Source organism: Prionailurus bengalensis, chromosome B3 (genome assembly GCF_016509475.1).
Source record: "Prionailurus bengalensis isolate Pbe53 chromosome B3, Fcat_Pben_1.1_paternal_pri, whole genome shotgun sequence".
NCBI classification, from domain to species: domain Eukaryota; kingdom Metazoa; phylum Chordata; class Mammalia; order Carnivora; family Felidae; genus Prionailurus; species Prionailurus bengalensis.
Window position 1 is genome coordinate 66,433,324 of NC_057355.1, and position 23,489 is coordinate 66,456,812.

The 23,489-nt window shown below is 39.4% G+C and overlaps 1 protein-coding gene across 3 annotated transcripts in view; it reads right to left on the reverse strand.

Annotated features, from left to right (window-relative positions):
• CDIN1 (CDAN1 interacting nuclease 1) overlaps positions 1–23,489 on the reverse strand; it is a 274,464-nt gene that overhangs the window by 162,850 nt on the left and 88,125 nt on the right. For all 3 annotated transcript variants that reach the window (XM_043555710.1, XM_043555711.1, XM_043555709.1), the window contains exons 6-8: positions 19,330–19,409; positions 18,925–18,974; positions 13,010–13,077 (exon numbers count right to left, since the gene is read on the reverse strand). In XM_043555710.1, coding sequence (XP_043411645.1) covers positions 13,010–13,077; positions 18,925–18,974; positions 19,330–19,409 — 198 coding nt within the window. The remainder of the gene's footprint in view (positions 1–13,009; positions 13,078–18,924; positions 18,975–19,329; positions 19,410–23,489) is intronic.

Consider the following 23,489-nt stretch of genomic DNA (forward strand, 5'->3'; position numbering starts at 1 on the left):
GTTATCAGCCAATATTGGCAATTTACAGTGAGGCACAAGCACAGTGGCCTTTACAATTATAAAGCAAATGTTTTCATTAGAGCAATTAAGAAAGTTTAGTTTCAATTAGTAAAACTATCCCTACACACAAGAACACAGAAAGGGACAAGGACAATAAGATCACTACAGAGAATTAATTGCCCTGCTTAATTCCTTTGGTATGCTATTGTTTCTGGCATTTAACAGAGTTTTACAACTAACAATATGTAATTCTGAAAAGCAAACAGGCTTTGAGATTTTTTTTTTGTAAGTCTGTTCGATTTCTTGATCCTCTGTAAATATCAATGATCCATTCAGAAGGAAGGGAGGCAGGAAAACAGGGGGCTTGAGAAAGTTGGAAAAAACTAGCAAGGTGCTTGGTTTAAAAAAAAAAAAAAAAAAAAAACTTCCAATATTTTCTAAATGCTGTCCTTGACTTCTAATGGCATTACAATGTGATTTCTGAAATGAAGAGTTCTCCATTAGATTTTGGAGTGACCTGGTCATTCAATTCCAGACATGGCTTTCTGTCTTCACCCAACCTCAACTAATGGCCCAACCAAGTAACAAGGAAGGCTGTGTGGTCTCTTAACACCTACTGGGCTGTTGACATTGTCATGCATCCCATTCGCCTTCCTGCATCACCTTTGATTAAAATTAATGGCCCATTCCCAGTGTTGGGTAGCTTATTTCCAATCCATTTGTCAGCCCAAGACAGTGGTTTCATGGCCAATGTTCAGAAACTCTGTTTTAGAACACTGTTGTGTACATCTTGAAAGGTCAGCATTTTAAACGTAAATAACCTTTTAATGACAAGACATATTTAAACTAGATATTTAAGTTAAATTTTGTTAAAAGCCAATGTCCTTTAACCAGACTTTGAAGGATTAATGCCAGAATTCACAACAATCTCCCCTCCTTGAAATATAAAAAATCTTAACTATTGAGATAAGAAGATACAAATTTAAGTAAATTTACTTTAAAAACAAGAAAATTTGGAAGACTGGACTGCAGATGAACCAGACTGGGAAAAATTTTTATCCTCTCGATACACTGGCCACAACAAGAATATTCACTGGAAAAGACATTTATTAAAAGCAACTCAAGTGCCTCGAGGTGATGTTACTATAGCTGATGAACAGTTTTCAAAGCTGGGTTGACATTAAAAAACAGAGATTAATACTGCATTAAAACTATCCTAGCTTGATCAACCTTTGCAGATGTTAAAATCTGTTTCAGAAAGAAAAATGATTATGTTTCTGACAGCAGCTCAAAACAAAATTTCAAAGGTTACCAACCAATCCAAATGCACATATTAAAACCCCTTTGGAGGTACATGTTGCACTCCTGTTCAATGCACCAAAATTACCAACACAATACTTACAATTGAAACGCTGTCACTTAATGTGAAAGTGCACGCGCACACACACACACACACACACACACACACACACACCCCTAAACCATGGGCAGAAAACATCAGGTGAGGCTAGAGAATCTTCCCATCTTTCAGTGGAGAACTTTCAAGTATAACCATGAACTTTCTCACTCCATTCTCCCCCTCTCCGCCACCCCCACCCTCGCCCCAGCCTTCTCAGTAGGAAGTTGATCCGACAGTAACTGTACCCAAAGGATAGCTTCTAGAAGTCTGTGTCACCACTAGTGATATCATATATATATATATTGAGAGTAAAGAGGTTATTCCACGTCTGAAATACCATGTTATTTATTGGGTCTCTACCCCATTCTTTTATTTACTAAAGTCTCACTGCCTTACCATTCCTGTTTCAACCTTCACATTGTCTCTTTCATCCTAGATTTCCCAAAAAAGGAAGAGAGAATTGTTGCAGGATTTTTCACCTCAATACATGAGATTCGCTGTCTTGCTGCTTAGAAGAATGAAGAGGTGGACACAAAATGAGCAGCAGGCAAAAGTTTATTAGAATATAAGATTAGAAAGTAAGAATAGAAGGAAAGCTCTCTTTACAGAGAGGGGCCATTTGAAAATGAATGTCTGCTACTTTAGGCAAGGGTCATTGTTGTACAAGGTTCTAGTCAGCACCCCTTCCCTTCCCCCTCCTTCCTTCTCAGGTTCTACCCTAACTGGCTGAATAACTCTAGGTGCGAGGTTGTCCATTCCTGATTGGCTTGACTCCATAGTGTGAGGAGTCAAACTGGTCATACTGTCCCTTGTGTAACGTAAGTTTTATGGATACTTTTTTTAGTTAGGTATTTTGATTGTCAAATTCCTGAGGAGATCCTGAGGGGGAGTAGGTGGTGCCTATTACATTCTTAGAGAAACTTTACGCCCGAGGGGGTTTGCTGTTTTCAAATGCTCCCAGCATTGTTCCAAAATATGTGTTTTCCCCCACCCAGGGACCTCAGGTATTAACCTTTCCCTCTCTGCCTATTTTAACTATGCCCATAGAATGATGTGGGCAAAGTTCAGAGGAAATGACAGCACAAGAATAGGGAGTAGCATTATGAGCAGGTGGCCTTCTTCACCTGGTTTAGGCCCCAGGAGAAGTTTCTATCATGGATCATCCTATGGGGAGATTTTTAAGGTCAGCCCCATACATCTGGCCTGATTTCCTGGTCTTTATGCTCATTTCCTGGCCCCCCAGCCTAAAAAGATTCCTTACCACTAGATTACCCAAACCATTGGGTATGGATTTACATTCTGACTATCTTGTCCTGGTTCCAACTCCATGATCTAGAGATTATGCTCAATCATCAGCCCACATTGCTTCCCTTCTGCTTCACTCTTTCTTCCTTCCCTTGTCTTATGGTGCTTACTCCCTATTTTCCATAGACGGGCGTGAAGCCTCTAGTCTGAGAACGGGAAATGTTTCCTTTTCATTTTTTAAAACGTGTTCATTGCCTCACTCTTACCTCCAACATATGCTTTGTATTTAATGTTCAAAAAGGTAAACTGAATAAAATACAAGTACATTTTAAAGAATATCCATGCCTTCCACAAAGCCTAACTAGACTGACTTAATAATTTTCTCTCCTGATTTAACTTTCCATTAATCAATAAGACACAGAAACAAAACAACAACAACAACAAAAATGTGGCCCGAAGTTCAAGGTTTTACTTGATACCTCTTACTGCTATCTTTCATCCTTGGTCCCAACTGTTTGCTCTGAGGTTCATCTTGATCATCAAAGAAGGAACTGCCTCCCTTTCCTTAACACTCATGGGAAGTTTTTCTACTTTTGTCTGTGATCTACAGTATTTTAAATAACATTGGAATTATCCATTCCTTAAAATATGGGTAGAATTCCTCACAGAAAACAATCTGGGCCTGGTGCTACACTGGTGGGCAGCCCTTTGGTTACTTTTCCCATTTCTTTGATAGCTATCAATCTGTTTAGATTTTTATCTCTTTTACAGTCAGTTTTGCAATCTATATTTTCCTTGAGAATTATACATTTCATCGAGGTTCTTATAGCTCTTTGTACATAATGGAGCCAAATGGCTACTTAAGATTCTTTGAACTTCCCAAATGGAAAACTGAATGTTTAAGTAACCTCATACTTTGAGGGGGGGGAAAAAAAAGAATAAAATTAACTAGAAAGGGCAAAAAAGAGGAATAACAATGTTTGAAAATAGCGCTTTTAGTACAGCTTCCCAAAATGTTGGAGATCAATATGAAATCAACCTCCAATCCTGTGTACCTATCTTATGCAGTGAATATAGGAAATTGGAAGCAAGGCTCATATTTAAGGTACATGTTAAAAACACCCAATATATTTCATAACTACTGAGTTGCTTAATGTCACAGTTCAAGCATTCACTATCAAAGTTAACAGAATATTCTTGCTTAAAGCAGGCTTCTTAGCCTCAAGATCCACAAAATGCAGGATTTTTAGATAATGTGTGTGACTCACGAACCACAGTATTTCTGAGCCTGAAAAGTCTTAGAGATTACTGGTCCAGTATTCCAACTTGTACATGATATAAATGGCCCAGAGGAGTTAAATGACTCACCAAGACCTAGGCCTCTTGGATAGCTAAAGACACAGGTAAAAACCTGCTTCAACCACATTCTAGTTGGTCCTAGAAGACCACGTACCTCTTTTAATTAAATTTGATCACGTGTGACATTTATGAAGTAGGGGAAAAATTCTTATTTTCCTGCTGGAAGATCTTAAAGCACGAAAGAGGCGATGGCCATTGTCTGATAGTATTTAGGTTACATGTACCTGAAAAGGAAATGAACTACATAATCTCGATTTCTAGCATTTCGGTGGTCCTCTCTCCAACTGAAATTTTAAAAAAATCAATGAAACTGCATCCACAGATAAAACTGAGGTTAAATTTTTAAAAGCAACTCAGGTCTTCATTTATTTTTAAGTTGTCAGGCCTGCCTTTGCAGGGTATTTAAAAAAGGAATTTACACATACTTAAAGAACACTGTGAAAGTTTAATTTCTCTGGCCTTTTAATTACCCTCTCCTCTAAATGCCCCAAAATATCCAAAGCAATTAAGTACTAATTACACAATTTCTTTTTCTAAAATAAAGGGCTGATTTTGAGTCAGAGAACAAAACACATCTGAAACTAGTTAACATATACTTAAGAATCATAAAAGGGCATGAGGAGTACCAAGGAAAAGTTAGAGGTTTTCTTTTGTTTTATTAAAATACTTTAAAATGTTAAGAAATACAGTTATTTACTTAAATACAGGAAAATTATGCAAAATTCCAGTTCACAATGCCTGAAAATGAAAAGTAACATTGTGACCAGGCCTTTTATCTATGAATTTGTCAAAAGGCTTCTAAAATGCTAGGCTAAAATACATTCTTTGATAAAAAGAATTTTAACACCTATTAAATTTCTACTAAATTGAAGAAGGGCAAAAGATATATTGTAGTTTTTGTATGTGTTGATGGATATCTTTTCTATTCTCGCATTTTGTTTTCTTGTGTTTCCCCCCCCACCAAACTCTCATTCAATACTTGGAGCTATGGGCCCCCCGCCCCATCCCATATTTTTATGTTCTCAAAGAGTTTCACAGTCTTTTCTACCCAATTTAAGAAGTCAGCAAGGTTTCAGTAATAGATGTTACTATGATATGCAAACTATGTGCACAGAGACACAGAACAGATATGCATTTCATGGGGAGACCCACAGCACAGATAAATGAAATCTTTGGAGAACCCAAAATTTCATTACAGCCATTAGTTTCAACCTCTTCCCCCAAAGCCTCTTATCAAAGCTACTACTAAGGAATACAACTGACTGCTCTGACCTCGTCCTTTGCTTATGTCTTCAGGGGACAATACTAGTGAAAATTGAAATGCCCTAAAGATAGGAGACAAATGGGAGGTCACAAAGCTGGGACAGTGCAAAGTGGAGCTGAGCAGTCTGGTCCCTGCCGACTGGTGGCTGTGGAGACAGACAATATGAATATGAACAACAAAAGTAGAAGTCTTCTATATTTTACACCACATTCTAAATTCTTTTGGTGTAATGCCACAAAAGAAGGGACAAATCAGAATGGCAGAGTAAAAAGAATACAGGGCAAGTGGTTGGAAAGGCACAGGCTATGGCCTGGGGCCAGTTTCCTCCAAACAGAACAGGGGGCATTCGATGGGCATTAGAACACTTTCCAACTCCAAAATTCCAAGGAATGGATGATTAGCCTTTGCCCCAGCTCTGCTAGCTGTAGTCATTGATGGTAGAGCCTTCTGCAGGGCCAGTTCCATCTGTCCCAGAACCAATCTCGGTGAAGAAAGGAACAGTAGCAGTTCTGAGTCACAAAACGGATCTTCTACACACACACACACACACACACACACACACACACACACACACACGAAGCCAATCTTACTACAGCAGGATCAGATTTGACTCTCAATGCCTTTGGTTTATGGAGACTAACGCTCCAACCTGTAGTTAATTTTCTGTGGAGATGTTTTGAGTGTTTGTCCTGCATCCCATCCTGTTTGGCACTTCCATCCTACTTACAATGTGATTCTGGTGACCGGTACTGTGACCCCCAACTATCAGCCTCAGGGGTGGACACCTGACCCAGACTAGCTGATGAGAGTACTTCCTCAGATTCATTACGGGACAAAAGAGAATCAACAACTTTTCTCCGAGTCTAAGGAATAAACAAACTAGCGACTGCCAGGAATCATCTTTGTTGCCTGAGAATGAAGCCAACACTTAAAAAAGCAGAACATAAGAGGGAGAAAAGAGATGGTGATGACATTATTTTCTGTGTTCTGGATTCTACACACGCCAGAAACAAACTCCTCTCCTTTGGATTTTCCAAGTATACTGCTGAACCAATAAGTTCTCCTTGCGTGTGTGTATATATAATTTTTCGATTAGACTTTCGTCACAACCAAAAGAGTTCCAATATCTCTTCAGTGGCCAGGGTAGCAGACAAGCAGCAGGCATGAGTTATCTAACCAGGGCCATGGCAAGGGAAGGGCCCAGAGCAGAAAGACTACTATATAGTAGGTGCACAGAGTAACCTGTTGTCAAAGCTCCAGGGAGCATGTGGTGTTCTAGCAGCATATATGTATGTCCACGGTTCTCTTCCCTTGGTCCCAGGGAGAAGCACACACAAGCATATTTAATAAGGGGAATAAGATGATCCTGCATCCCGACAATTTCCTCGGGAAGGAAGAACAGGACCCAATTCCCCATATCCCATCTCCAGTATCCTATTCCTGTTATTCTGAAAATTGTATCTTACTTTGTAACCTTTGGAGAGCTAGGAATTTAAATAGTTGATACCTTTTCTCTTCTTTTTTTAGAGAGAGAGAGAGCATGCGTGTGTGCATGCATGGGGGAGGGGCGGAGAGAGAGGGAGTGAGAGGACCTTAAGCAGGCTCCATGCCTGGAGCCCAACGAGGGACTCGATCGTGAGGCCATAACCTGAGCCGAAATCAAGAGTCAGACACTTGACTGCCTGAACCACCCAGCCACTCCTAAATAGTTGATACCTTATGAAATACCCAACCAGGTCAGTTCTCTTTAGCCTAGATAATCATGTGTTTTATTCCTAGTCCCTTATTCTCTACTGCTAACATCTGCACATAAACACAACCTTAGTACTCTAAATCTCATCTGTTCCTGCTGCCGATTCTTCACCTGAAGTCACAATCCCCCGTTTGTCACATCATAATCACTTCCCCAGCAGAGCATTACTGCTTCAGGTGGGGAATAAAGCAGCAGGAGCAGATGAACTCTTAGAAACAAAGATCCTAATTTTTTTACAGCAAAGGACATCCCTCACTAAGCCTACCTGGCTTTACAGATTATACCCTCCTGGAATCCCACAGAGTAATACACGAATGCTAGAAAAGCACCCACGTAAAATCTGCTGGTTTGTCATAAGGCAAGCCCAAACATGGGAGGGCGAGGTGGGGATAAAGCAAATGCCTCTCAGGTGTCAGTCAAAATAATTGTTAGCTTCCACTACCAGGGCGACATTCACTGGAAAGAATAAAATATCTCCAGAGCTATCCTTATTAAGCCAAACGTAATAAGAATTTGCACCAGTCAGTGGCTGCGGAAGCCACTAATGAAAGTCCCTCTGACCTGGAGACATGCCAGCCCACGGGGGATGAACAGTTTGTCTCCAGTCTTTGGTATAAGCTCTTTCATAGCCCCCTGACAGTGCAAACAGTCTTATTGTCTTCTCACTATTTTTCTTTCCTCCCCTGCCTCTTGTCCCACTATTTTCCTTTCCTCCCCTGCCTTTACCCGTGAGAAGGAGGCGGGGGGCGTGGGGGAGGGGGAAGCAATAATAACAAAACATGGCCTTGTTCATCATTTGAGAGATAAAAGTCAAAACATCTCTATCAGCAGTTAAAATATGTTTTCTATTTTGTTGATATCCGAAATGGAACAAACCCTTAGCAGAGGGGATATGGATGATCACAGTGCTTGTTGGGTCAACCCAGAGTTTAAGAAGGGCTCCCTGTGAAGCCTTTCCAGGAGAGTGGAGTTCTGAGGGCAGAGCAGCATGGAGACCCTAGGCTTGCCTCGTCCCTGAAATGCAACTAGATCAGCAGCAAACCATTTTGCACGCCTAGGAAACTGATCTGGGGATTAACACAACAATCTGCATAACTTGAGCCACACAACTCAGCAGCAGGTATGTGGTGTGGGGAGGTGAGCTGGGGGAGAGAAAAGCCAAGGAAGGTGGGGCGCCGTTTTTATGGAGGGAGGACAGAGAAAGAGAAAGGAGGAGAGTGCGGTACATTGGGATCGTGCAAGAAAAGCACTCCCCAAAAGCAGCTGGAGAGAAGGAGAAAGAGTGAAGGAGGGCACTTTGTGCCTCCCAGCCTAGGAGTGGGCAGCAGGTTCTTCGTGATCTTCTCAGACTTTAAATGCTGACCTATAAATGTTAGTTCTATATTAACTCTCCTTGGAAAGAACTGCCATGAACTTACCAGAAACTTAAACTTATCTAAAATTTTCCTGGCAGGCTCCATGTTTGATTCAACCTCTATTCCTGTGTTCCTAATGGTGCCTGCCCAAAGTAAGCACTTAAAAGACATCTGTGTGCCGAACCACCAAAAGCAAAGAGTGGTTAGTGTAGTGGTAAGGCAGCCAAGCTAATGAACTCAACTAGCCATCCTGGAAGCACATGGTGACAGGAAGGCAACGGTGAACACGAGCAGGTGAGTAAGTAAAATTCTATCACCACTTCAGGAAAAGTAGTTTATGAGCCAGCAGCATTTTCTTCACATGTAAAGGGTAGCTCTTGAGTTTTAGTATAATCTGTACCTTTCTTTCAAATGTTTGATAGAAGTAGCATGACAACAGCCTTGAATGCATTTATTTTCATTATCAGTATAATCAAGTGAATACCTACAAAGAGGCCCGAGAGATGGAACTATAGTCTCATTGAGTTGGAAGTGGCATTGTGTGACATCACTGTGAGCACCCGAGGATACAGAACGCTTATCATCATCTTCACGCTAACTTGCGTAGAGATCACATTCAACAAAAATTAGTTGAAAAAGGGGCGCCTGGGTGGCTCAGCCGGTTAAGCATCTGACTCTTAATTTTGGCTCAGGTCACAATCTCGTGGTTCGTGAGTTTGAGCCCCATGTCGGGCTCTGCGCTGATGGTGCAGAGCCTGCTTGAGATTCTCTCTCTCCCTCTCTCCCTGTCTCTCCTCAAAAGAGGAGAGTGTCCCGCACTCTCTCTCAAAAAACTAAACTTTAAAGTACATTAATTAAAAAATTAGTTGAAAAGAATGCATGAATAATAAAAGAATTATAAGAACTCTGAAGAATTGCTAGAAATTATCTGTATTCATTTGCTTATAGCCTATCTCCCTACTAGACCATAACTTCACGAAAGGAGGGACTTCACCTGACTTAATGTCTAGTTCCTAAGATAGTACCTGACTCAGTAACTTATTTTTGGAATAAATGAATAAATGTATGAATAAAACAGATTTTTTAGTTGGAAAAAGTAAACATTTATTCAACTTTGATTTCTCTGAATACAATGTACCTATCCGTAGAAGTGCAAATGGATAATCCATAAAATCGGATAAATCCATGAGTATTCACAAATCTTCAATGAAAAGGACTCTTCTTTCTTTCTTTCCAATAGTGCTTTCCAGCAGTGCCACAGCAACTGCTCAGTATGTGATTATGGATCAAGGAAAGTAAAAAAAATATTAGGGTTCAGAGAAAGGTTATTTATTTATTTATTTAATGTTTATTTATTTTTGAAAGAGAGAGTGAAAGAGTGCAAGTGGGGGAAGGGCAGAGAGAAAGGGAGACACAGAATCCAAAAAAGGCTCCAGGGTCTGAGCTGTCAGCACTGAGCCCGTGAGATCATGACCGGAGCCAAAGTCAGATGCTTAACCGACTGAGCCACCCAGGGGCTCCCAAGGTTATTTATTTTTAAAAAGGTCAGATATAATATGTATTTTATAAAATTACATATAGAGCACAATGGATGGAAAATTTTAAATGGGATAAAAAGTTTCGGGGAAGTCATAATTCTTAAGGAGGGTTAACATGTAAAATAAAGAATCCTTGTCTTTTGAGAGTACTGGTCAGATTAGAAACCAACAGAATGAGAAAGAGAAAAAGAGAGGGAGAGACCTTACTTTGGCTTATAAAAGATTCAAAGTATAACAAACATGTTTGTAATGTCTCTGCAACAAAATTCAAGATGTATACACATATAAACAAGAAAACATCAGATTAGAGGCTTATTTATATACCAATATTTTTCTCCAGTTCACTTAAAATGATGATCTATGGGGGCACCTGGGTGGCTTAGTCAGTTAAGCATCCGGACTCTGGATTTAGGCTCAGGTCATGATCTCATGGTTCGTGAGTTGGAGCCCCATGTCAGGCTCTGCACTGATACTGTAGAGCCTGCTTGGGAATCTCTCTCTCTCTCTCTCTCTCTCTCTCTCTCTCTCTCTCTCTCCCTCTCTCTCTCTCTCTCTCTCTCTCTCTCTCTTCTCTCTCTCCTCCTCCCCTGCTTGCTCTCTCTCTCTCTCTCTCCAAAAAAATTGCATTAAAAAAATAAAATGATCTATCTAAGTTTACCTGGCAAAGTACTTTATATCTAATTAATCACTGTGAGGGGGTATTTACAAGGTAAAAGAACAGCCCATAACAATCTTTCACACAAGGCTTTGAATTCTCATGTTTTAACCTGTAAATAAACATGTAATAATTCAGCATTAAAATGCTTAAAGTGCATAGATTAAATTAACTTCTTTGTATGCTGATAAGGAGATGCCTAAAAACATTACATGGAGTCAGCTAAACATTCCATAACCCATTTATTTTAAAGATCAGTTAAGTATCACCTTTGGGTATGCTTCAATAAAATAATTATCTCTAGATCTTATAGCACAGAGAACTAGATGGGACCCATCAATATTAAGTCCCCATTCTGAACTTGTATGCAAGTGCTCATGACTCTTTGGCATGTTTCTGCATTCATGGTCTTTGTTAGCCAAGGTCAAACCAGTCTAACACAGTTTCCAGAACCAAGGGACTCAAGGAACCTGGAACTCAGTTAAGCCTTGGCTCTTCCTCCCTGTTGGGGTCTTCTAGTTCTCAGGAAGGAAACAGAGAAAAGCTAGGCTAAGCAAAGAAACGATGCTGAGGGCCTGACTAGCCATAAGCAGATGGTGCTAAGAGTAATACCAAGCAGTCCTGAAAATCTGGTGGCTTCAAAACAGTAAAACAGATTTGGCCATGCTATATTGGCCACTATCTGAGTGATCAATGTGATCAGATACTTCACAACACTATCAGAACTCCATAGTTCTAAGACGTATGTCATGATGATGCATCATGGGTCATCCATTCCAACGGGTTCTGAGCCATTATATAGTCTACGTCTGATCAGATTTTTTCTGTAAGATGGTTTCTTCATTGTTTGTAGTTATCTTCAATGGACAGAACTAGGAAATATGGGTGCTATACACACACACACACACACACACACACACACACACACACACACATCTGTATGCATATTTAATTTTTTAACCTAAGCCATGAATTTATGCTTTTACTTCCAATATTTTTTATTAGATTTTAAAAGGTGATTTCTATCTAATTTACCCTTTCACTAGCCTGAACATTTCAGCTGTCCTTACATGAAAAACCTTGCTCCTTTTACATATTGAAATTTAATTCATTAATTTGAAGCCACTGTCCTAATTTATCAACTTTCCTTAGCCCCTATTAAAGAATATTTATGAGATCTCCCGTCTTAAAATTATCAACAACCTTGTAACACATTCAACTCGATTGTCCAGTTCATTAATAAAAATATTGAATACTAAGACTTAAAACAGACTTTTTGCAGGCTTGTCTTCAACATCCCTCCCCAGCTTGACATAAGACTATTTTTTTTTATTTTTTTAACGTTGTTTTTAATTTTTTAATTTTTTAATTTTTGGGACAGAGAGAGACAGAGCATGAACGGGGGAGGGGCAGAGAGAGAGGGAGACACAGAATCGGAAACAGGCTCCAGGCTCCGAGCCATCAGCCCAGAGCCCGAAGCGGGGCTCGAACTCACGGACCGCGAGATCGTGACCTGGCTGAAGTCGGACGCTTAACCAACTGCGCCACCCAGGCGCCCCAACATAAGACTATTTAGCGGACTTTACTTGGTCAAATCTTTGTCCATTCTGGGACAAAGATCATGTAATCCAATATTCTGTGATTTTTTTTTTTCCTAAAAAAAAACCCACACTATGCAGACTTAAATATCTACATACAAACAGATGTGTAAAATGCACACTTAGGTCTGTATAGAACCTTTACAAATTACCGCATTTACAATGGAGAAGAGGAATTAATTTACTGTAGAGTGCTTTATGGTTTCTGTGATCAGTTATCACATGTATACCCTTTAAGGCTTATTTTTAATGCTTCAGATGTTGAAAAAAATAACAATCTCTAGCAGGATCCTACATTGGCACATGAAAAAGACACACGGCCATGTATGCATGTTATATTTTTAAAAATCACACTAAATCTATGGTGATCACACTAAATCTATCATATAAAAATAATAAAACCTTAATATCTGGCTTTCAAGGAAAACTATCTGATTCCACACATGAGACAAACATACCCAACATGAATTTTTCCAGCTACTCTTTTTAACATATAAAGCATCTTAGAGACAATATTTCTTGTGTTTCTTTTGCTCATCAGGCCTAGATTATGGCTAATACCTCATGACACCAAAAGTAATACTGCAACAGATATTAAAGCACTTTTTCAGCCACTTATTCTATAAAATATTAATTGCAAGCCTGTGCATGTGCTGTATAGACAGGGATTAGGTAACCGAGTTCCTGCTCAGTTCTAAATCAATGAAAGATAACGTGCACAGCATCAATCATCGTTCTGTCTTCCTTTAGCACATAGTAAGTGCAAGTGGAAGATTTTTAAAAATGTATATTTAAGCACTCATGGAGATAATACAGGCTAGAGAGAATGTAAGTAATACTTACCTAGGAAAGACAGGCTTTTCTCCAGAAGCAAGTCTCTCAGCAGGACTTCATGCTCATGACCAATGGCACTGGACAGGTTAGTTAAGGACAGTAACACAGGTGGAAGTAGATCATTAAAAAGAAAATGCTGATACCAGGTCTCTACTTTCAGATGAAATGGAAAGTGGAGGTAATCATAGCAACGATTTCCACACTTAGCCCACATCTCTAAGGAAAGAGATTTCTATACATGCACCCTCATTTAAATGGTTCCATGGAATTTTCCTCTTTCTGTAACATTTAAAATAAATGTTTTGACAAATAAAGATTTGTAAACGGATGTGTACTTCGTCTTCTTTGAAAGGAGAGGGAGTCATTTTAAACATCCTTTGTACTATGTTAAAAATCCCTCAATTCAGGTTAGTACATTTATTGAGCACTTACTAAGTGCGGCAAAGTATCCCAAATTTCTAGCCCCCGTTTCACTTTCAGCCTGCTGCTGGTGAGCTTCTGCGAGGTGGGAAGCAGAACAGCCAATCTATTGAGAATTGTAGGTACTCTGGAAGGAGGTCATCCAGCAAAGGACTGTGGGTTGGGGTGCTGGTACAGAAGCTGTTTCAAGTCTTTCTATAGTGTGTTCCAGTGTATCATATTATCATCTAACACAGAAACAGATACAGGCACATATAAATTCTCTGAGGGATTACTATGAGGTCGGCACTGTGTTAAGTGCCATATGTATGTTGTTTCACGCTCAGTTATTATCATCCTTATTTTACAGATGAGGACACCAAGGCTTAGAAAAGAATCCGCACAAGTCCACACGGTTAATGTGTGGCAAAGCGGAGGATCTGAATGAGATCTCTACGAAGTCTTTGTCTGTGGCCTCCATACAACTTCTTGAAAAGTATTAAAATTAACTATGTGAAAATAATGGATACTAGCCAACGGTTCTTAAATACCATAGACTAAGCCTTGGTGCTAAACACTGGGGGTATCATCGTTTTTGTGGGTGAAGTCCTCAACAACTTTGGTTATTTTACTGTTATAGTGTCACAGACTCACTACATTCAGCTACTCATATATGCACACGCCATTTGTTTCCTTACCGTCTTAGTCGTTGACAACTCCATGCTGTTCAAACCAAAATGTAGGTGTCCTAGACTCCTACCTGTCTCTCACATTCCTCTCAGTTCATCAGTAGCTCTTGTTGGTGCCAACTTACAACTAAGTATGATACTCGCCAAATTTTTACAACTTCCTCTGCTGCCATCCCAGCCTAGCATTTCTTTAAAAAATTTTTTAAATGTTTACTTATTCATTTTGAGCGAGCGAGCACACACGTGTGAGTGGGGGAGGGGCAGAGAGAGAGGGAGAGAGAGAATCCCCAGCAGGTTCTGCACCACCAGCACAGAGCCTGACGTGGGGCTCGAACCCACAAGCCGTGAGATCATGACCCCAACCAAAAATCAAGAGTCAGATGTTTAACTGACTGAGCCACCCAGGTGCCCCTCTTTTAAAACAAAAACATTTAATTAACAAAAAATTAATTCTAGTAGAGTTAACATACAGTGTTGTGTTAGTTTCTGGTGTACAATATAGTGACTGAACACTGCCATACAATACCCAGTGCTCATCACGACAAGTGCACTCCTTAGTCCCCATCACCTAGTTCACTCATCCCCCCACTACCTCCCCTCTGGTAACTATGAGTTTGTTCTCAAAGTTAAGAGTCTGTTTCCTGGTTTCTCTCTCTCTCTCTTTCTCTGTTTTCTTTTTTTTCCTTGGCTCCTTTTCCTTTGTTTTGTTTCTTAAATGCTACGTATGAGTGAAGTCATAAGGTATTTGTCTTTCTCTGGCTGGCTTATTTCACTTAGCATTATGCTCTCTAGATCCATCCACGTCCTTGCAAATGGCAAGATTTCATTCTTTTTATGGCTGAACAATATTCCGTTTTTTTTTGCGTGTGTGCATGTGTACGTGTGCGACACACACACTGAATCTTCCATATCCCTTCACCTGTTGACCGACACTTGGGCTGCTTCCTTATCTTGGCTATTGTAAACAATGCTGCTATAAACATGGGGTGCAGGGATCCTGTGAATTAGTGTTTTTGTATTTTGGGGGTAAATACCCAGTAGTGCGATCGATGGATCATAGGGTAGTTCTATTTTTAATTTTTTGAGGCACCTCTATACTGTCTTCCACAGTGGCTGCCCCAGTGTGTATTCCCACCAGTGGTGCACAAGGATTCCTTTTTCTCTATGTCCTTGCCAACACTTGTTATTTCTTGTCTTTTTGATACAGCCATTCTGGCAGGTGTGAGGTGGTAGCTCACTGTAGTTTTAATTTGCATTTCCACTTGGGGTATCATCTAATTTAACTTTCACCACCACCACATGAGTAGGTACTACTCTTAGTCCCATTTTTATAAATATGGAAAGCAAAGTTCAAGAAGGCTGAGGAACTTGCTGAAGGTCCCATGGCTGGTAAATAATTAAATCAGGAATGGGATTTAGGGGTACCTGGCTGGCTCGGATGGTAGAACAAGCGACCCTTGACATCAGGGTTGTGAGTTCGAGCCCCACGTTGGGTGTGGAGATTATTTAAAAGTAAAATCTTTAAAAAAAGGAATGGAAGTTGGAATTCTGCTATATTTTCCAAAAGGATGCGCTTGCACAAAGTCTGAAAAGGAGTGTAATCCTATTCTGGTACTTTGACTCTATCAAGTGCATTTGGCAGTAATTATCTAATTCTCCATTGGGTAAGTCAACATGGTCACACCGCTCCTCAGTTTACCCCATCATGCACTGCAAGAGTCCAATTTAAATGCAATAAAATTTATGCATTATTTGTTAAAAAAAAAAAACAATTCCTAGAGAATCATCTGCCCTTTATCAACACATACAGGTTAATACCATTTAAATCATAATTCAAGAGATGAGGCCACTCATGTCCACCATCAAAATGAGCCCCAACTCATAACTGCATTTTTCCTTCTGTTGTCCCCTCTCCCCACTATGCACGTGGCTGTGCTTATTTAATTTCTAACTGGAAAAAAAAAATAAAGGAACAAATTTTCAAATCATAAACTTTCACACATTTGCAGAGTCCACTGAAGACATCTGCTGAAGATCTCTCAATGGTTTCTCATTATTAGGGGCATCCCGCATTTTAGAACTAAATTATTTACTTCTAATCCACATAAATGCGCTCTCACTTTTATTGTTGTAAATTATTCACATCTCAAATGTTGAATCATGAAACGGAGGTTACTGATGGTACAGAAATGAAACCCACAGCATTTTAAGCTTCCTGCATCAACCTTTCTCCTTGGTGCTCAGTTTAGGTCTTTGTGTAATAGCTGGGTCCTGGAGTCACACTTTGGAAAGGTGAACTGGCTGGTTTCTCACACCTTTTGTGTCCGTGAATACATCTGTGGCAGGACAGGTGTGGATGGACATGGCTGTGCAGGAAAAAATGTAGAAGACACCAAAAGAAAAAAAGAAAGCACAATGACAACGTATGTACTCTTTGCTACTGTGCTTTTCGTGATGTCTTATTTGTAAATGACCAATTTACTTTATTCTACTTACACAAATGTCTACATGTAACATTTACATAATGGAGTAAAAAGATTTTGCACCTATTCTATTTACTAAATGTGTACTTTCTTTCTCACAAAATGATGTAATTTACCGACAGTAAGCAATGTAAACATTACTAAATTATCAGAACAACATACAAATAGCGTTTCGCTCACACGGAAAACTACTAATTTTTATTCAGTGTGAAATAAAGTAATTCCTGTGGATCCATCTAGGAAACATCTATGCAAGCATATTTACATTATACGAAACTGCTACTACCTCGGTGCAAAAATAAAATCAGTTGTCTATAAATTTCCCGGCTTGTTTTATTTTGTGTGGTGAAAGCAATCACCGATTTGAAATTTTGCAAAGACATGCTTCTTGATTATGCTTTTCTTGATATAAACATATAAAAAACACAAAGTCTAGAAAACAAAGCTTATAAAAACAGTAATTTTACTGGCAATAGGCATAATGGAACTGCAAAATTATAATCTAGTCAGTGAATGCAATTTATAGACATACATCATTATCTTTATCAATTGAAACCATGTACTACATTAAATTCTATTGGCAATAACACAGCCAAAAAAGGAAAAGTGAATGATGGCAAAAATGTAAAGAAAATACTCTGAACAGAATTTATAATGCTCTATAAGCAGAAAACACTTAGACTTTGTCTATAATAATACCTATTATTGATGTATGGCAGTGACCATGGGGCAAAACTTGTAAATAACCTCACAAGCCATTTTCTTAGCCAGCAATACAGCAATCTAGTTTCCCGTAAGCATCTCAACTATTACTGAAAAATAGCCTCCTGGCATTTACAAAGCAGTTGACTTCATACTTAGTCCATGCATATATAATTAGATAGTTATATTTAAAATCAATATGCAATCCTTCAAAAGACATTATGCTTTTAAAACCTTAACTTTAAATTGATTTTTAACTATTTTATGTGCTTTAAAATTAACATGTAATTCCGCCCCAGATACTCTGAGATGGTGTTAGTTGTTATACAAATGTGCTAAACTTTATCACTGTAGCAACATGAGGTTGGCACTCCTACAATTTCTAATGCTATCATTAATTTTATACTGAAAATAGAAGTATAGTTTCACTTTGGTCTAATGAAAAGGCAAGCTTATGACAGGGCTGTGATTTTATTAATTTAAACTACATTGGTGGTGGGGGGGACACACTTGAAGAATAAATATATAAAGGACTATAATTTACGTAGTGAATATTCTTACAAGAGGGCTCTGTTGAAAGATTGTTTTTCAAAGGTTAACTTTATAAAGAAAATGAGTTTCTTTACAAAAATTTTACCGAGTCTAAGACTTTGTGAAACAAGACGGGATATTAACACACACACACACACACACACACACACACACACACACCCAGGACTTTCAACACAAAGCTTCCTGACTAGTCACACTGAGTCTCAAATAGTCATAGTGCTACCCATACTCACAAAACCTATACTAGGAGGGCCTTTTGCAGTATTAAGAAATGTGAGACACATGGACTCAGGTGGAATAGGATTTTCATTTAAAAAATTACTAGTTGTTTACTCTTTAAATAGCATTTTTCCACCAAGGGGTATCAAAATTCTCAGCATTGCACAGTACTGCTAAAGGTATTGGTGGATAACGTCCTACTTCATGAAGTAGTGAATGTTTGCTCAAATCCCGTTTCAAGAAGAAAGTATTAACTCTTTAGTAATCTCTTGTCTCTAATGAAGAGTGACTGGACACCTGTTTTTATAGCCCTAAATCAGTCCAGAGGGAAAAATTAGCTTGGTTTCTCTCAAACTGTTTATTAGGGATCCAAATGGCAGCCTGGGCTGTAATCAGCATTTAAGCAACAAGAATCTACTGCCCTTTCAAAAGCGATGGCCTCCGTGGCATTTTAATCACTTCCTCCTTTAACTCCAGGCTCCACATTTATTCTAGGGAACTCAACTGAATTTGGCTCATTTTGTATGGAATTTCGTTCTCTCTTTTTTCAATGTTCACTGGATTGGTGAGAGACATTCCCAGACAGTAGGCCACGTGCTTCATGATTCTGTCCCTTTAAACTCCCTGAAAACAAAGCAGTTTGAGATAACGTGTGAATGTACAACTGCTGAACTGACAGCCTCCCGTGGCCCATCTGATTTTCCTTAAGCTGTAGAAAAGGATGGTCTGCAGTGACCCTCCAGTTGATTGAATGTAAAGTAGAAGGGTATGAAATGTGTTTTGTGAAGCAGAACTTTATGTCAGGTTAAAGCTAGACACATCTCCTCCACTGAGTCTGAGCTCGTCAATTGTGCACCTAAACTTTTATGGGAAAGGATACTGTTTGATGCAGTCTACCAGTGGTCCATAACAGCAGTCGTTCACAATGCACTGTGGATAAAACACAGAAGGGGGTCTGGGGTGACTATGAAAAGGGTTACCGTTAACTAGTATCCTAAAAGCAGTCATTATTTTCCTTAAAAAAATAAAATAAAAAAAAAAACCCCAGCTATCAAAAGGCTGTTAAGATTTAATCACAGAAAACAAAAATCGCATGCTTTTTATTCACTATAAAAGCAAGCTATTAAAAAGTGAAATGCTCTTCTCGCAAATATTGCATTGCCATTTATGGTGCACCCTGACCTCAGTGATAGTTTATGATGACAGTAATTAAATGAGGTTTAAAATCCTTTACTCCGCTAGGCAGATAGCACTGCCACTGAAAATAGACAGCTGTGATTAATACCTGATAGACCTGATTTGCTAGAACTCCATCTGGAATCTGAGAAGGGTCCCGTAGCATACTATTTATAACAGACTTGGAGGCTGTAGGAGAAAAGAGATGAACTGTTAACAGTCAACATAGTTCTAATGCAGCATGAGGACTGACATGTACCTATATACACACAAACTATGCAAATGAAAACATTACTGATACTAATAATTTTTTCCTTTTTTTTTTTAATCGAAGGGAAGCTTTTAATTAGACCATTTTGCCAAGTTTATAAGCCACACTGCCAGATTTGAAGATGACCTAATTTTTCCAAGGTAAATTAACAAGTACAGACCTAAAGCATATGTCTCCTTGCAGATCAATTAGCTCTGGAAAAGCCCGCGTGGGGAAAAAACACAACATGAACAATCAGAGAAGAAATATTTACCTTTTGCAGGTTAAGTATTTTCTAACTAAGCAGATGTACATGGAGAACTTCGTGTAGGCAGGTCGGATTTCAATGATGTCAATAAAAACAACTTTTAGCCACGAAAGCATCTCTGAATTCTAAACCTTTCTAAAATAATTCTCATCAATTGCCACAAAATATTATGTCCGGGTCCCAGATGAGAAAAGTAGGTAAAACTGACTAACAACTGAAGGAAACTTAAGGAAGAAAAAAAAAAAAAAAAAAAAAAAAAAAAAAATATATATATATATGTGTGAATTTTTATCCCAGAATATGCCTCCTCATATCCAAGTGTAAATTAAAAAGACCTTACCCCAGGAACTACTACAGAAGAAAGGCTAGGGGAGGCATCTAACGAAGAATGCTCTATCAGATCATACCCTTAGCAAATGGAGGCAAGAGATTCTGGCCCTGCTGTTTTCTGTAGGCATGTGGAAGCCAAGATAACCAGAACTCCTCTTCCTCTGCAAGGGAAGAAGGCAAGCCTCTAAATTAAAACTAAGTCAAGTGCTGCCTAGGAATCAATCCTTCCAAGTCCTCCAATGGGATGATTCCCAAACATCCAGCAAAACGGCTTAGGGTCTATCCACACAAACACAAACTAAAATGCATATTGGATAATTCTCTAGTTAATAGAATGAACGCAGACCACAGATCAACATCAATCACACGGAGATGATTTCAGTTTGTTTTTTTTTAGATTACTATGTTCTTTATCAAGTTCAACACCATAAGAACACTGACAGATATGATAAATGTTAGTAAATACTGTGTAAAGAAATAAGGAAATTACATCTTTTTCACTTAAGCACAGCACTGAGTCCACAAAGAAAAAAATGCAATACACTTTTTAAAAATTATTTCCTATTGTTTAATTATTTCCTATTCTGCATGCTTATAACAATGTTTACATACTTAGCCATTTGTAAACATGTGTTTGTAACCGCAAGTGTAGAAGCCATATCTGGAATCCTAAAAAGAGCATCATCACCAGAGTAATACTAGCCAGCCCTATCTCTACAACTAGCTCTTCAGCCTGGGCAAAGTTGTGGAACACGGAACCTCTCAGGCTCACTGTCTTCTGTAGAAAATGACAATATTATCTAAGCGGACCACCTTCAACCGTTCTTGTGTGTCTCTGGAGAAAAAGAGCAACAATGGCTGTCTTGTTGATGTTGTCAAGTTTAAGCGATAGCAAGAACCGAATCAGGGGCACCTGGGTGGCTCAGTCGGTTAAGTATTGGACTTCGGCTCAGGTCATGTTCTCACAGTTTGTGGTTCAAGCCCCGTGTCGGGCTCTGTGCTCATAGCTCAGAGCCTGGAGCCTGCTTTGGATTCTGTGTCTCCCTCTCTCTGCAACTCCCCTTCTCATACTCCGTCTCTCTCTCTCTCAAATATAAATAAACGCTAAAAAAAAAAAAAAAATTAAGAAAAAAAGAACCAAATCAAAGTGCTTCACATAAGCTTAAGTTAGACTTTATTATCTCTGTAAAAAATGACCATGGCTATCTGGTACAAATACTGGGAAAATGAAACAGCCAATCTTGTCATTGTAAAAGAATAGATTATTGCAAAAACAGTGTTAAATAGATAGTAATGCACCTGTTAACGCCACTCGATTTTCCCAACTTAATTCTAAGGCCTGGCCAGCTGGAGGGGACCAAAGCAGTTGCTCATGCATTTGGTGACCTTCTCTGAGGGTTCTCTCTCTGGTTGGCCCCTCAGTTACCAGACAGTAATGGCAGACACATTCTTTTAAGGTACCCATGATGCCATACCATGTCTCCAAGAAACAACAGCACCTTCCCCACATGTACTTGGTTATAACTAAGATGTTCTACTGTTCTCACACCATATAAGGAAAAGATTATCAATCTATAAATGGCCAGATAACATGATCAAAAGTTCTATCCTTTGGAAAATTACTGACCGCATATGAAACTGTATGATAACTCAAGGCAAACCATAGATCAAAGGCTCTTTTTTTTTTTTTTTCAACGTTTTTTATTTATTTTTGGAACAGAGAGAGACAGAGCATGAACGGGGGAGGGGCAGAGAGAGAGGGAGACACAGAATCGGAAACAGGCTCCAGGCTCTGAGCCATCAGCCCAGAGCCCGACGCGGGGCTCGAACTCACAGACCGCGAGATCGTGACCTGGCTGAAGTCGGACGCTTAACCGACTGCGCCACCCAGGCGCCCCCAAAGGCTCTTTTTTAAATAGAGGAGAGAAGGGGCACCTGGGTGGCTCAGTCAGTTGTGCATCCGACTTCAGCTCAGGTCATGATCTCACAGTTCATGAGTTTGAGCCCCATGTCAGGCTCTGTGCTGACAGCTCAGAGCTGACAGCTGCCTTGGATTCTGTGTCTCCCTCTCTCTCTGCCCCTCCCCCACTCTCACTCTCTGTCTCTCTCTCAAAAATAAATAAATGTTAAAAATTTTTTTTCGAAAAGAGAGGAGGGAAAATATTCTAGGACATAAGAAGATGAAGTCACTTCTTTTGTGAGAGAAGAAAAGTAAATATTATAGAAAAAAGAAACTAATGACGTCGTAATTTTCTTCACAATATAAATTTTTTGAATAGTGCTTATCAGAACTAAGAATCATAGCCAATAAGTTTTTATTTTATTTTATTTTTTTTTAATTCTTTTTAACATTTATTTATTTTTGATACAGAGACAGACAGAGCATGAACCGGGCAGGGTCAGAGAGAGAGGGAGACACAGAATCTGAAACAGGCTCCAGGCTCTGAGCCATCAGCACACAGCCCAACGTGGGGCTCGAACTCACGGACCGCGAGATCGTGACCTGAGCCGAAGTCGGGCACTTAACCAACTAAGCCACCCAGGCGCCCCAAGTTTTTTTTTTTAAATAGCCTGAATATATTGAATAGAACACTATTCAAATCAGAGAAAGCTTGCGAGAACAAGTCAATCATTTTAAATTGAATACTAAAAACTATGTATTGAATCCATATTCATTTTAAACTCAGTAAAATGTCTTTTCCTTTTCCTATTTTTTAGAGCAAGACAGAAAGTGATAATAAATAGGGAGTCAAGGCCTTGGCCACAGACCCAGGATATGCTTGGCCCCCATTTGCAGATTTTAGCACTTAAACTTCATAAAAGTATACCTGTGTCTCAGATCCAAGCCAGAGAGTGCAAACTTACTTTTACACACATACGCTGAAGCTAAGAACCGCCAGAGGGATGAGCAGTATCAAACAGGTAAGGAAAGGCAGTTGGACAATCCTGGGATGGCTAAGAATAAGAAGGGCTCAAGGAAGCCAGGGCCTTTCATACAAGCTGTCCCTGGGCCAGCTACTACCTAAGCCCACGTTGCATCCATCTTTTTTGACCATATGTAGACAGGAAGCTTAGGTCCTCCATAACCTTTCCTAGATGCATTCATCTGTTGATTTTACAGTTCACCCCTGTCACTGCTTCAATCGATTGCTAGAATTTCAACTTTCTACCAACCACGTATAAGGCAGGAATGCATGAGTCACTTGGGGCTACATGCACAAGGATAGGAGAGAACTGGTACCTGTTAAAGCATGCTACAGAAGACAGGCAATAGGCAATGTCTGGACTAAGGCCTAATGCTGAAGATTATGATCTGCTTTCTGTGTAATATTTTTTTTTTTTTAAGTTTGTTTAACCTGACAGAGACTGAGACAGCACGTGTAGTGGAGGGGCAGAGAAGAGAGGGAGAGAGATAATCCCG